Source organism: Lutra lutra, chromosome 4 (assembly GCF_902655055.1).
Source record: "Lutra lutra chromosome 4, mLutLut1.2, whole genome shotgun sequence".
NCBI lineage: Eukaryota > Metazoa > Chordata > Mammalia > Carnivora > Mustelidae > Lutra > Lutra lutra.
This window is the reverse complement of record NC_062281.1, coordinates 25971251-25985425: the sequence shown is the minus strand read 5'-3', so window position 1 is coordinate 25985425 and position 14175 is coordinate 25971251. Positions and strand designations below refer to the sequence as shown.

Here is a 14175-nt window from a genome sequence, read left to right as displayed (position 1 = left end):
AAAAAATAAAGACACAAATAAATGGAAAGCTATTGCTTGTTCGTGGATAAGAAAGGATTAATATTATTAAGATCAATAATTTAATTATAATTGGTTAATAATTAATATAATAGTTAATGGTGATTAATAATGAAAATTTACCCAAAATTGTCTGTGGAGTCAATGTAGTCCTTTTCTAAATTCCAGTGGCATTTTTTTTTATAGAAATAGGAAAATCATTCTTAAATGTATATGAAACCCACAAAGGGCCCCAAATTGCCAAAGCAATCTAGTAAGAAGAACTGTGAGAAGAAAAATGTTGAAGTAAGAAGAACAAAGTTGGAGACATCACATTTCCTGATTTCAAACTACATTACAAAGCTAAGTCACCAAAACAATATGGTATTGGCAAAAAACAAATTAGACCAATGGAACAGAATAGAGAGCCAAGGAAGAACCACCCCCCTCCCCAACACACACACACACACACACACACACACACACACACAGTCAACTAATATTTGATGAGTAAGCCAAAAATAGCGAATGGGGAAAGAATAGTGTTTTTAATAAATTGTGCTGGGAAAACTGGATAAATAACATATGCAAAAGAATGAATTTGATCCCTGTCTTATACCACAAATAATCTAATTAAAAATGGACAGAGGACCTGCTTAAACGTTTTTCCTAAGAAGTCGCACATGTGCTCAATAGGTAAGTTAAAAGTTACTTTACTTGACATCACTAATCATCAGAGAACTAGAAATCCATATTACAATGAGATATTGCCTCACACCTGTTAGAATGATTATTATAAAAAAAAAAAAGAGAGAGAGATAACAGGTATTGGTGAGGATATCAAAGAAAAGGAATACTTGTGCTCTGGGGGTGGAATTGTAAATTTGTTCAGCCACCATGGAAAACATTGGATATTCTTTAAAAAATTAAAAATAGAACTACCAAATGATCTAGCATTCCACTTCTGGGCACATGTGCAAAGGAAATAAAGTCACTATCTTGAAGAAATATCTACACTCTCATGTTTGTTGTAGCTTTATTTACAATAGTTAAGAGATGGAAACAACCTAAGTGTCCATTGATGATAAATCAGCCACTAGTCCTAGATATCACTTATATGTGGATTCTAAAAAAGCCAAACTCAGAATAATGGTGTAGAAAGTAGAGTAGAATGAGTAAAGAATAGAGAGAATGAGCTGAGTAGAATGGTGTTGCCAGGGGCGAAGGTTGGGAATACGGGGAGATGTTGGTCAAATATTACAAGTTTTCAGTTATAAAATGAAAAGTCTTAGATATCTAATGTAGATCATAGTAATTATAGTTAACAATACTATGTTTATATACTTGAAAGCTGCTAAGAGAACAAATCAGATTCTGTATATACACAGAATATTATATATATAGTATATATTGTATATATACAAATCAGCTTTATGTATATACACATATATATGCACACATGTACATATGTACATATATACATATAAATATATATTATTGTAATCATATATATACACATATATACATATGTACATACATATATACATATACATATATATATATGATTACCACAATAAGGATAACACCTCTATCAGCTCACATAATTGCCATATGTGTGGTGAGAATCAGATTTGTTCTCTTAGCAACTTTGCAGTATACAAAACACATATAAAACATAAAACTCTCTCTCTCTCTCCATATATATATATATATATATATATATATAATTGTCATGTTGTATGCCTTAAACAATGTTCTATGTGAATTATCTTGGTTAAACTCAAAAAAATTAAAATAGCAGACTCTCTCCTCACTACCTGTCCCCTCAGATAAATTTCTGTTTCTGTACAGCAGTTGTTTATTTTTATTGCCTGCCTTCCCCAAGAAGAGTTTGTATATGTTTACACTTACCTGCATGATATTTACCTCTTTTACTTTAACATTATAGCATCATTAATTCATGAAAATTCATGCAATTTAAGAAGATAAAATCCATGTTGTGGCCATTTCTACACTGTGAACATGACTTTATGATAGCTACGTCCTTTTTTTAATGACAGCCTTAGAATGTATTTCTTTAGAAAATTAAACATTCTTAAAACTGAACTTTGTTTCTAATAGTAAAATAAAAATTGTGAATGGGAACATTTTAATACTGTGACCTATTTTGTCTGTTTACTGGTCCTGAGCATTCTTCATGTCAATTTCTACAGCTGAGGTTGGAATTAAATGCTGTTTTTCTGGAATAGTTTTCACCTAGGGATTGTGGTTTGAGGTTATCTGAATTAAAGCTACTGCTGATATCTGAATTACTTATAAAAGGAAAAAAAAACAAAAATGTCTTGTAATAGAATAATTAAATGAATTATGGTATAATTAAATATAAGCATCTGATAACCTGATAACACAAATTCTAGTCACATGTGAAATATGTATATTTCAATGTAGAGAGATTAAATAAGAACATAAATAGCATATGTAGTATGATCCTAAATAGGTAAATATAGTCCCATAAGATTATAATTCTTTTTTACCTTTTGGTATAATTTTTTTATTGAGAAAGTACAATATTTACACAAAAATAAAATAAAGCTTAGAATTTCTTTCCTGCATCAAGTAAACCAAATTGTTTAAATGTACCAGCATCCGATATAAGCTAAATATGGAACTATGAAGGAATTCTTTAATGGTGTTTTGATGCAAGTGCCACATCCAGCCCCCAATATCAGTTTTTATTTAATAAATTAACAACTCACAGGAAAATAAGCAGGATCATCAAAAATTGAAGTTTTAGAGAATATTTAAAAGTATGAAATTGTGTTTGGTAAATCCAATATGCCTCTACTTACACCAGCAAGAATGACAAGACCTACAGACCATCTTCTCTGCTTTATTTCCAGACAGTTATAGCAAGCCATTAAAAAATCGCTATTGGAATTCACGGAAAATAACAAAATATAGGTATCAAATTTCCAAAAGATAGAGAACAGCAGACATACCATAAGGACATGTATTAAGTGAGAATGTGAGAAAAGAAAAAAGCAAGAAAACAGTGAGTCAAAGAGATAGACACGAAAATGAATCAAACTTCCAGCAGCAGTTTCAGCTTCAGACTTTGTATATAAACCCAGTCTGGAAGGTGTTGTAGGTTACACACTAGATTTTTTCTCCCTCATCTTTCTAATTAAAGTCGGCTATAACATTAGCAACAGGATTTCTTTAAGCATAAAAACCAGTAGATGCCTTATATATCCACATGAGAGTAAAAATGATAGAATATTTATATTAGAAGGGAGGCCATAAAACAAATACCAAGAATAAATTTGTAGCTTATCTTTTGGTTTATGTCTTTTTATGTTATACATGTTTAAAAAATTTTTGTTACTTATCTATACATTAAATTTTGTCAAAGAAAAATAGGCTTTGATTTATATATCAATACATAAGCCATGGAGATTATATACATTGTTTATGAATTATATATTATGAATTTTATTTCATTTTTTGTTTTGTTTTGTTTTTTACAAGCTTAAGTTCTAAACTGAGAAAAAGCTGGGTTGCAGTGATGATCCTGCCTCTTGATACTTTCAACAAAATTAACCCTGGGCAAGTAATGTAAAATTTTCCCAATTGTAAAATTGTAAAATTTGTATGATTTCCCAATTGTAAAATTTGATGATAATAATAGGAATCTTTTCACATTGTTTGAGAAGTTAAGTAATATAATGAATACAAAATACTTGGTAGTGTCAGGTACAGGGGACTTAATAAATGCTAAGGATTAGATTTATTGAGCTTTCATTACATTGTAGTACACACAGAATCTCTGTAAATTGTGTTATTATTCCCATTTACAAATTAGAAAAGAAAGAATGAAAAGAAAAAAATTGATTTTCCCTGACTGACAAAGTTTTTTAACTTCCCAGAGGCCACAATTGTTTCTCCAAGAAAAGGAGCAAAGGTAAAATAAAAATGCGTTTTCTCATTTTCAAGGGGATCTAGAGAGAATAGATACTTAGGCAAACCGTACTATCAGTGATTTTATAGCTAGAAACTGCCAGGTAGCATTGAGTGCTTTATTTCTTTTTTATATTTACATCAGTTATATTGCACACATTGCTTCTGTTAAGAAAATATGCAAAAAGTTTTGTCCTTTTACTTTTATATGTGTCATTTTAGCCAGCTGGAAACTCTAAGAATTATCTTTCTATTCTCTTTTAGCCTGTAGTATGTATGATTGGATACATCACCTGTGTGCAGGTGAACACAGATACATGCCCTCCTCCCCCCCAGACCCTCTCCTATGCACAGTGCTGTTTTCTATCTTGACTTTGTGCTAGGTCATTAGCAAAAGACATTCAGCTTTTAATGATCTTGGCCATGATAATAAAATAATACTGTCAGACATGTCAGCCTTACTGTATACTTCTTAAAGGGATAGATATTGAAAGACTTCATGTAAGGGAAGGAAATAATTAGAAATACTCCATAAGTGAACAACAAACAACAAACAAACAGTAATCAATCTAGTAACCTTTTCTTTGCATAAACATGTGGTTTGGAACAACACAGACATTTTTATCTATCGTTCTGAGTATAAACATAGCCAAGTATCTAATGAGTCTTTAAATCTTAAGAGTTTATCTGCTTAGGATATTTTGAGTTAAAAGTTCAAAAATGGTTTACTATAGTTAAAAAATTACACACTTTGGTAAAAATCTGGGACTTAATGAAATATGTAATATTTTGAACTTGAAGTAGAGTTGGTTTATATTTCAAAGGAGTTTTTGATAAGACATCGAAAATTACTCATATAATTAGATACCCTATATTCTAAGAACAAATTTTGAAGAAGCACTTAAATAATAGGCAGGTGTCAGCTAATTTTCCCACCTGTTTTATCAAGTAGCTTAAAAATAAGTAATTTCATTTGTATGGACAGAAATGTAAATTTCCCAGTTAGTGACCTAATAGGTCCAACTTTTCAGATATTTAGATTTTTTAAACCATGCACAATACATAAAATTAATGTATTTTTATATGAATATTGGTTTTTACATATTTTTGCACATTGTTGTATATTAAAATTGAGTATCGACATTGTATGGTATGCTTTCACTTTATCAACAGTTATTACCCATAAATAATAAAGCCTGAAAATAAGTATTTAAAAAAACACTTTTAACCAATCTAAAGAGGTCATAATTCAATTTCTGTTCACTTTTTTGAGAGATAATATTAATATACTAACATTATGAAGTCAAACGTACTGAGCTAATTTGTGCCTGAGATGATATAATTCCAAATAAATAAAAATTAAATGGTGAATATGACTTTATTACAATTGTACCACAAACATTACGTACCCTGTGTAAAATGAACTTTTACCCATAACATATTTTCCCTCCATTCTTCCATTCAAAACACACTAACCTTGTCCTAAAGTTTGTAGGATGAGGATGTCCATCATATAAGGATAAGTAGTCATATTCTTCTTCTAGAGCAAATGACTGAAAAACAATTTGTATTCTATTCCGTTCTTCTGCTATTATTACCCATGTACAGTTTGCACCATTTGGATATCCATATGGAAAACCGGGGCTTTCAATAGTGCCATTAAGTCCTTTTAAAGTTCCACCACATGTATAAATAAATCCTGAAACAAAAGACAAATAAACAGACATTAACATTATATAAAGCACAAAAAATCCAGGAGACAGTATAGTTTTGAAAAAAAAAAAAGAAAACCTTTTGTTTTTCTAAGATGTGGTCATAATTTTGTAAATAGCAAAGTTGGGTAAATTATCTAGATTTCTTTCTTAAAAAGATAAGCAAAATCCTAAAAACTAGCAAAATAGCTAGCAAAATCCTAAAAAAAAACACTTGCCATCTACCAAACATCTTATGGTTAGCAACTATAGAATAGTTGATGAAGTAAAATTCTCCACACATCATTATCCATTTCATGATCCAATAGACAAACAAAATCTTAGAACATGGTATCTTTCCTCGAAGTAGTTTCCAAACTAATCGTGGACAATCATAAACAACAATGAAAACTAAATGATTTTTTAAGGTATGCCTTAAAAAAATTAACTTCACTTTTTCTTGGTAAAACATGCTAATTTTTTTGTGTCCATATCTGTACCATGTAGCCAGTGTGCCTTAGGAAAATCCTTCCCACCCTGGTTCTACCAGAAGGATAAATGATTCAGATCTAAAAAAACAATATACGTTATCATTCTTTCTTTGACTAGAATAGTTGGCCTAGGATAAACACCATCTTAAACTAACTATATCAGAGTGAAACCTAAGGTTAGGAAGAAAAGACATTGAAAATTTGAATCCTGGACAACTGACAGCAGCCATTTGTTTGTTTGTTTAGTTTATTTATTTGACAGAGAGAGATGGAGAGAGAGCACAAGCAGGGGAAGTGACAGAAGGAGAGGGAGAGCAGGCTCTCCACTGAGCAGGGAGCCCAATGTGGGGCTTCATCCCAGAACCCTGGGATCATCACCTGAGCTGAAGACAGATGCTTAACTGACTGAGCCACCCAAGCACCCTGACAGCAGCCATCTTAAAAACTTCCATGGCGCAGGGAGCCCAGGTGGCTCGTTCACTGTGTCTAACTCTTGATTTTTGTCCCAGGTCATGATCTTGGGGTCATGGCATAGAGCCCCCCATCAAGCTCCACACTCGGAGAGGAGTCGGCTTGAGGAGTCTCTCTTTTTCCCACTGCCCCTCCTCCTGCTAAAAAAATAAATAAAACTTTTAAAAAAAAAAGGAACTTACATGGTTCTGTGAGAGTGCTAATTCTATGGGAAGTCTGAACTATTGACAGCTTGACTCTTGGAGACATCTAGAAAACATACAATGTTTCTTGAGAAATTGGTGTTATTTCCAGATCTGTGGATTGTGCATGAAGCTTATGGACCATGAAGCTGTTAAGTCAGAAATACGAGCTAACTGAGGGGAAAGAACACTTTATTACCCAAAGCATCCATATTTGGAACTGGATATAAAAATGTAGGAAATATGGGGATCCCCTCTCTGAGAAGGAATGAGTATATGATAGGTATGGATATTTTTGAAAAATATGAATGGGAAGCCAGAGTTATAGATTGTGGCAGACAGAGAATGATGTGGGATATTGTATATGCATTCTTTTCTCTTTTCACAAGAATACCATGCTTTTGCTAGTGTATCCACTTCTCTACCAAACAACTGTATGCTTTAGAGTAGCTGGGTCTACTGACCCCAATGGTGAGGCAGGTGGCTCACGGCTGAATTAATCACTACAACCCTATCCTCTTACCCACATTTACTTCAGGAACCTACTCTGATTATCTCTATTTTACCGCAAAATCCTAAACCTGGGATATTCAGTATTGATATAAACACAGTTCTTGTGATTCTTTTTGGCCTTTTAAAAAGTTACCAAGAAGTTGAATAAGGTAGAAGTTTAAAAAAAATCAATATTTGTGTGTATACCTATATTTTGCTCATGCACCGAAAGTCAAATAGGGCATTTTATGATTTTCAAAAATAAAAAAGGAGAAAGGTCCCTTTTAAATTGCTTCTTGCAGAGCAATTACTTTGAAGCCTTAGGTTAATTAGCTATCACCCATTTCTATTAGTTTTCTGCCTGAACAGCTTCCAATTTGAACTTCATAACTAAAGCATGAATCCCTTCAGCTACAATCTGATCTATGGGCTGTTTTTTTATATTCTCAAGCCCCATAACCCTGATGGCTTTAGAAAAAGGACATATGTCCTAAAATAACATGTTCAGCTCTGGCCACTAATTCTTTAAGGGCCTGCTGATTCATACATTTCAGTTTCTTTCCTTTTTTTGTTTCTCGAGGCAGATTAAGAATTACACCTATTGGGCCGCTGCCTTCGGCTCGGGTCATGATCTCAGGGTCCTGGGATCGAGTCCCACATCGGGCTCTCTGCTCAGCGAGAAGCCTGCTTCCCTCTCTCTCTCTCTCTGCCTGCCTCTCCGTCTACTTGTGATCTCTCTCTGTCAGATAAATAAATAAAATCTTTAAAAAAAAAATTACACCTATTTTTAAGCTTTCTCATCTGTGTTCTTCATTTTATTTTCATTTTTTTGTTTATACTGAAGTTTGATTAAACATCACATTATTCATAATAACAAAGTACATTTTGTCAACAATAGGTTTATAGTTTCCACCCCCCACCCCCAAAACAGAAACAAACAGAGTTCTTAAAAGTAAAATAAATTCTCCCTCATTTACTTATGCTTCACAAGGTTGGTCATCGTTATCAGCTTAGTGTGTATCTCTCTCTAGGCCATTTCTAGGCAAATGCAGATATATGCATATTTCCATATTTACAAAGAGAATCAGTCATACTGTGCATAATTTTCTGAATGTTTTTGTGTATATGTGTAAAATATCACTGATTCTGGGTCTACATATGTACTTCTCCTACATTCTTACATATTTAATGTAATTTAATGTAATGTAATGTAATTTAATTCCTACATATTTAATGACTACATAGCTATATGGTATATGGTCTGTCTGTACTTTAATTTATTTAATGTATCTCTTATTGACAGCTTTAGTCTTTGTGTTTTCAGGGGCACAAAGAATGACTTCGGATGTATATCCTTGTGCATTTGTGTGATATATGCCTTGGATAAAATTCCACAAATGGGTGTGTCTCATTTTAAATTTAGGTAGATACTTCCGAACTATCCTCAAGAAATGTGAAAATTTCTACTGCTATCATCAGGCTATGAAATGTTTTCAACCTTCAGCTTCAATTTTGGCAATATTAGATTTTATACAAGGCAAAAAAAAATGTTATCTTATTATTTTATTTTGCATTTCTCTCATAACTGTTGGGATCAAATATCTTGTTATATGCTTCTCATTCATTCATAATTATTCTTTTATGAATTGCCTCTCCATACCCTTCACTTATTTTTAAAGGGCTCTTCTTTGTAATTCTCTTTTAGGAAACAATTGCTTAGCTTTCTGATTACTCATTGGTAATCCACATTTGCCTTTCATATATACATTTTGAATACCTTTTGTTGTATTTTTCACATCTTGACTTTCCACTTAAAGAATTAATTTATAGTTGAACAAAACTAGACTTTTCATGACTTGGGTCACAAGAATTTGGTTAAGAATACAGATTTTTAATTTTTTCTCCCTTTTTTCACATTCATATTTTACTTTTTCTGTACAGTATAGAAATACAATTATTTGTGCAAGTATTTTTATGATATTTAAAGTTTTATATTGTTTTCTTTTATGCTAGTTGAGATCTTTGACAAGAAATGTTCTTGTGCTTACCTTTCACTTTTTTTTTCAAACTTGTGTTTATGCACTGCAATTGTGCTTTTGTGGCCAGTTATATTGAATGACTCTTTTTTCAGTCTATCCTCTTACTAGTTTTGAAGTGGACAGTATTGCTAACTACATGCACAGTGTTGTACAGCAGATCTCTAGAACTTTTCCGTCTTGCATGAATGAAACACTATACCCCTTGAAAAATAACTCCTAATTTCCCCATCTTTCCTAGCTCCTGGAAACCACCATTCCACTTTCTTCTGCATGAATTTCACTAATTTAGATACTTTGTGTAAGTAGAATCATGCAGTATTTGCTCTTCTGTGACTACCTTACTTCATAAGGTACTTGAGTATTCATAAATACTTAACATAATGTCCTCAAGGTTCATTCATGTTGTAAAATATGACAGGATTTCCCTCTGATTTCCCCTAAAAATACACACCTCATGTATTCATTCACACTTTAATGGACATTTAGATTGTTTCCATTTCTTGGCTATCATGAATAAAGTTGCAGTGAACATGGGAGTACAAGTATCTCTTTGAGATCCTGCTTTTAATTATTTTTCATAAATACCTAGAAGTGGGATGGCTGACTTATATGGTAGTTCTATTTTTAATTTTTTGAGGAACTTCTTTAGTTTTCCTTGGTAGATGCATCACTACCAGTAAATACTTCATATCAGGGGAAGAGAGAGAGAGAGAGTGTGTGTGTGTGTGTGTGTGTGTGTGTGTGTTTAAATAATGAGTGAATTCTAAGTTGTCAGATCCATTAATATGGAGTTGTTCATAGTATGCCCTTATTCTTCTGATTCCTGTCAGGTCTGTGGTGTAACCCCTCTTGTATTCCTAATATTAGTAATTTTGTGTTTTTTTTCTCATTTTTTTGGTCAATCTTGCTACTGCTTTGCCAATTTCATTGATCTTAAAAACAAGTTTTTGTTTCATTGATTTTTTTCTCTATAACTTTATTCTGTTTTCAGATTTTCACATCTTATTTGATTATTTATTTTCTTCCCCTCATTTTGAATTTAGCTTTTCTTCTTTTCTTGGTTCTTAAAGAGGGAGCATAGATTGCTAATTTGAGACTTTTCTCTATTTCTAATGCATGTATTTGGTACTGTAAAATGTCTCTCAGTACTACTTAAGCTGCATCTCACACATTTCGATATGTTATATTTTCATTTTTATTCAGTTTAATGTATTTTAAATTTTCACAGAATCTTCCTTTTCAAGGAAGCCATGGCTGTTATAGGAGAGAGTTGTTTTATTTCCAATTGTTTGGATTTTAATTAACTTTTGATATTAATTTCTAGTTTGATTCCATAGTGATCAGAGAACATACCCTAGATGATTTCAGTCCAAATCTCTTTAAGTTTTAATCCCCAGGATATGGTCTATCTTTAATATGTGTTTCTTGAATACTTGAAAATAATGTGTATTCCAATGTTGTAAATAGAGTGTTCTCTAAGCGTTGATTATACCATTAGTGCGTCCTGTTGAGTTCCATACCTTTGTTGACTTTCTCCCACAGGCAAGGTGTCATTTTTCTCTGGCAAGACTTTTTTGTCCTCAGTTTTCAGTTTAATTATAATGTACATGGTATGGATTTCTTTGTGCCTCTCAATTTAGGAGTTTACTCAGCTTTTCTAATCTGTAGGTGTATGTCTCTTGCCAAATTTGGAAAGTTTTCAGTCATTATTTCCTTAAGTACTTCCTTAGCCCTATACTCTCTTCTATGACTCCAGTGACACGTGGTAGAATCTATATTTTATTCCCACAGGTCGCTGGTGCTCTGTTCATCTTTATTTATTTTTTTTTAAGACTACTTTCTTTCTGTTGTTTAGATTAGGTCATTTCTTTTCTCCTTCAGTTCCTCAGTTATTTTCTCTATTCCCTCCATTCTCTTTTGAGCACACCAACTGAGCTCTTCATTTCAGTTATTGCACTTTTCTTCTGTAGCATTTTTTTAAGATTTTATTTTTAAGTAACCTCTCCACCCAGGACAGGACTCAAATTTACTAGCCCAAGATCAAGAGTTATATGCTTCGCCAGCTGAGCCCCTCTTAATGTAACATTTTGATTTGACTCTTCTTTCTATGTTCCATTTCTTTGCCGAGTCTTTTGATTTACTAGCACTTTATTTTTTTTTTTTATCTGTTTTAAGTGTCTGCATTGTTTCTTAGGGAATTTCTTTTATCCTGGCTGCTTTAAAATATCTGTCATGTGGTGTTGGTATTCATTGATCCCTTTTTCCATTAAGTTGGAGATCTTGTTGCCTTTTGGAACAATAAATAATTTTTCTTACAACCTGGATAATATCATTTACTTTATGAAATTCTGGATGTTATTTAAATCTTCTCTTTAACTGGCTTCTTCTGAGACTGTCCCAGCAGGAAAAGTGGTGGTGGGTATTGCTTCATTATAATCAAATGGAAAGAAAAATCCATGTTTTCTAATTTGCTTCCATTAACAACTATAAGGGAGTAGTGTACCCTACATGTCTTTTGAAACCACCCAGCAGGAAGTAGGAGGTTCCTGTTACTGTGAGGTGAGTGAAAATCCACCTCCTTTAATATCAAGCTCAAGACATTACAAATAGAGAGGGTCCCTCTATGCAATTTTTTCTCTCTTTCTAAACTCTATGATTATCATTTTATTCTTCCACATGTATCTTCTTTTACTGTTTTCTTTTGGATGGTGTATGATATATGACTCATCTTCAAATGAATTGAGACATCTAAAGAAACTACATATTTCTAGATAAAGCAAATGTTAAAAATAGATGTAACAAATATTAAAAATGTGTTTAACCAGCAAGATTTCATCTCTTTTAAGGCTGCATAATATTCCAGTGTGTGTGTATGTGTGTGTCTTCCTGATGCATTCATCTCTTAGTGGACATTTAGGTTGCGTCCATAATTTGGTTATTGTAAATAATGCTGCAACAAACATAGGGGTGCATATACCTTTTAGAATTAGTGTTTTTATTTTCTTTGAATAAAAACCAGTAGTGAAGTTACTGGATCACATGGTATTTCTACTTTTAATTTTTTGTGAAACCTCCATTGTTTTCTACAGTGTCTGTACCAAATTACATTCCCACCAACAGTGCACAAGGGTTCCCTTTCCTCCACCTCATTGCCAACATTTTTTTGTCTTTTTTTTTTTTTAATTTTAACCATTCTGACAGGTGTAAGGTGATATCTCATTGTGGTTTTGATTTGCATTTCCCTGATGATGAGTGATGTTGAGCATCTATTCATGTGTCTGTTGGTCATCCTTTTTTTTTTTTTTTTAATTTTATTTATTTACTTGACAGAAAGAGAGAGAAAGATCCCACATAAAGAGAGAGGCAAGCAGAGAGAAGGGGGAAGCAGTCCCCCCGCTGAGCAGAGAGCCTGATGCGGGGCTCAATCCCAGGACCCTGAGACCATGACCTGAGCCGAAGACAGAGGCTTAACCCACTGAGCCACCCAGGTGCCCCTCTGTTGGCCATCCTTATGTCTTCTTTGGGAAAATGTCTATTCAGGTCCTCTGTCCATGTTTAAATCAGATTTTTTTTTTGGTGTTTAGTTGTATTAGTCATTCATATATTTTGGATATTAATCCCTTATTGGATATTGGATCATTTGCAAGTATCTTCTCCCATTCAGTACTTTGCCTTTTTGTTTTGGTGATGGTTTCCTCCATCCTGCAGAAGATTTTTATTTGAATGTAGTCCTAATACTTGGTTTTTGCTTTTCTATCCCTTGCCTTAAGAGACACGTATAGAAAAATCTTTCCTATGCCCAAGGTCAGAGAAATTACTGCCCATGTTTTCTTCTAGGAATTTTGTGTTTTCAAGTCTTAGATTTATGTGTTTAATCTATTTTGAGTTTATTTTTGTGAATGGTGTTAGAAAGTGGTCCAGATTCTTTTTCTTTTTTCTTTCTTTCTTTTTTTTGCATGTAGCTCTCCAGTTTTCCCAATATCATTTGTTGAAGAGATTGTCTTTCCCCCATTGTATATTCTTGTCTCCTTTGTCATAAATTAATTGACTATTTAAGTGTGGGGGTTTTTCTGGGCACTCTGTTTTGTTCCACTGATCTATGTGTTTATTTTTGTGCCAGTATCATACTATTTTGATTACTACAGTTTTGTAATGTATCTTGAAATCTGCAATTGTGATACCTTCAGCTCTGTTTTTCTTTCTCAAGGTTGCTTTGGCTATGTGGGGCCTTTTGTGTTTCCATACAGATTTTAGTATTATTTATTCTAGTTCTGTGAAAAATGCTAATTTTTTTGATACAGATTGTATTGAATCTGTAGATTGCCTTGGTTAGTATAAGCATTTTAAAATATCAATTCTTCCAATCTATGAGCATGGGATATCTTTTCTTTCATTAGTGTCATCATCAATTTCTTTCATTAATGTCTTAAAGTTTTCAAAGTATATGTCTTTCACCTCCTTGGCTAAGTTTTTCCCTAGGTGTTTTATTTTTTTGTTGTTGTTGCAATTGTAAATGAAATTCTTAATTTTCTTTGTGCTACTTCATTATTAATGTATACAAACATACTGATTTTGGGGTATTAATTTTATATCCTGTAGTTTCACTAAATTCACTCATTAATTCTAATAGATTTTTGGTGGAGTCTTTGGGGTTTTCTATATATATCATGTCATCTACAAATAGTGACACCTAGAGGATATTGTGCTAAGTGAAATAAGTCAGACTGAGAAAGACAAACACCATAGGATTTCACTCATGTGTGGAATTTAAACACCAAAACAAATGAATACATGAACAAAAAGCAGAATCAGATATATAAATACAGAGAACAAACTGTGGTTCCCAGAGGGGAGA

At 32.7% G+C, this 14175-nt stretch overlaps 1 protein-coding gene across 5 annotated transcripts in view; it reads right to left on the bottom strand.

The window, feature by feature from the left end:
- The window catches only part of CSMD3 (CUB and Sushi multiple domains 3), a 1255873-nt gene that overhangs the window by 1120170 nt on the left and 121528 nt on the right, over window positions 1-14175 (bottom strand). For all 5 annotated transcript variants that reach the window (XM_047727675.1, XM_047727671.1, XM_047727673.1 and 2 more), the window contains exon 2: window positions 5431-5653. In XM_047727675.1, the coding sequence (XP_047583631.1) occupies window positions 5431-5653 (223 nt within the window). The remainder of the gene's footprint in view (window positions 1-5430; window positions 5654-14175) is intronic.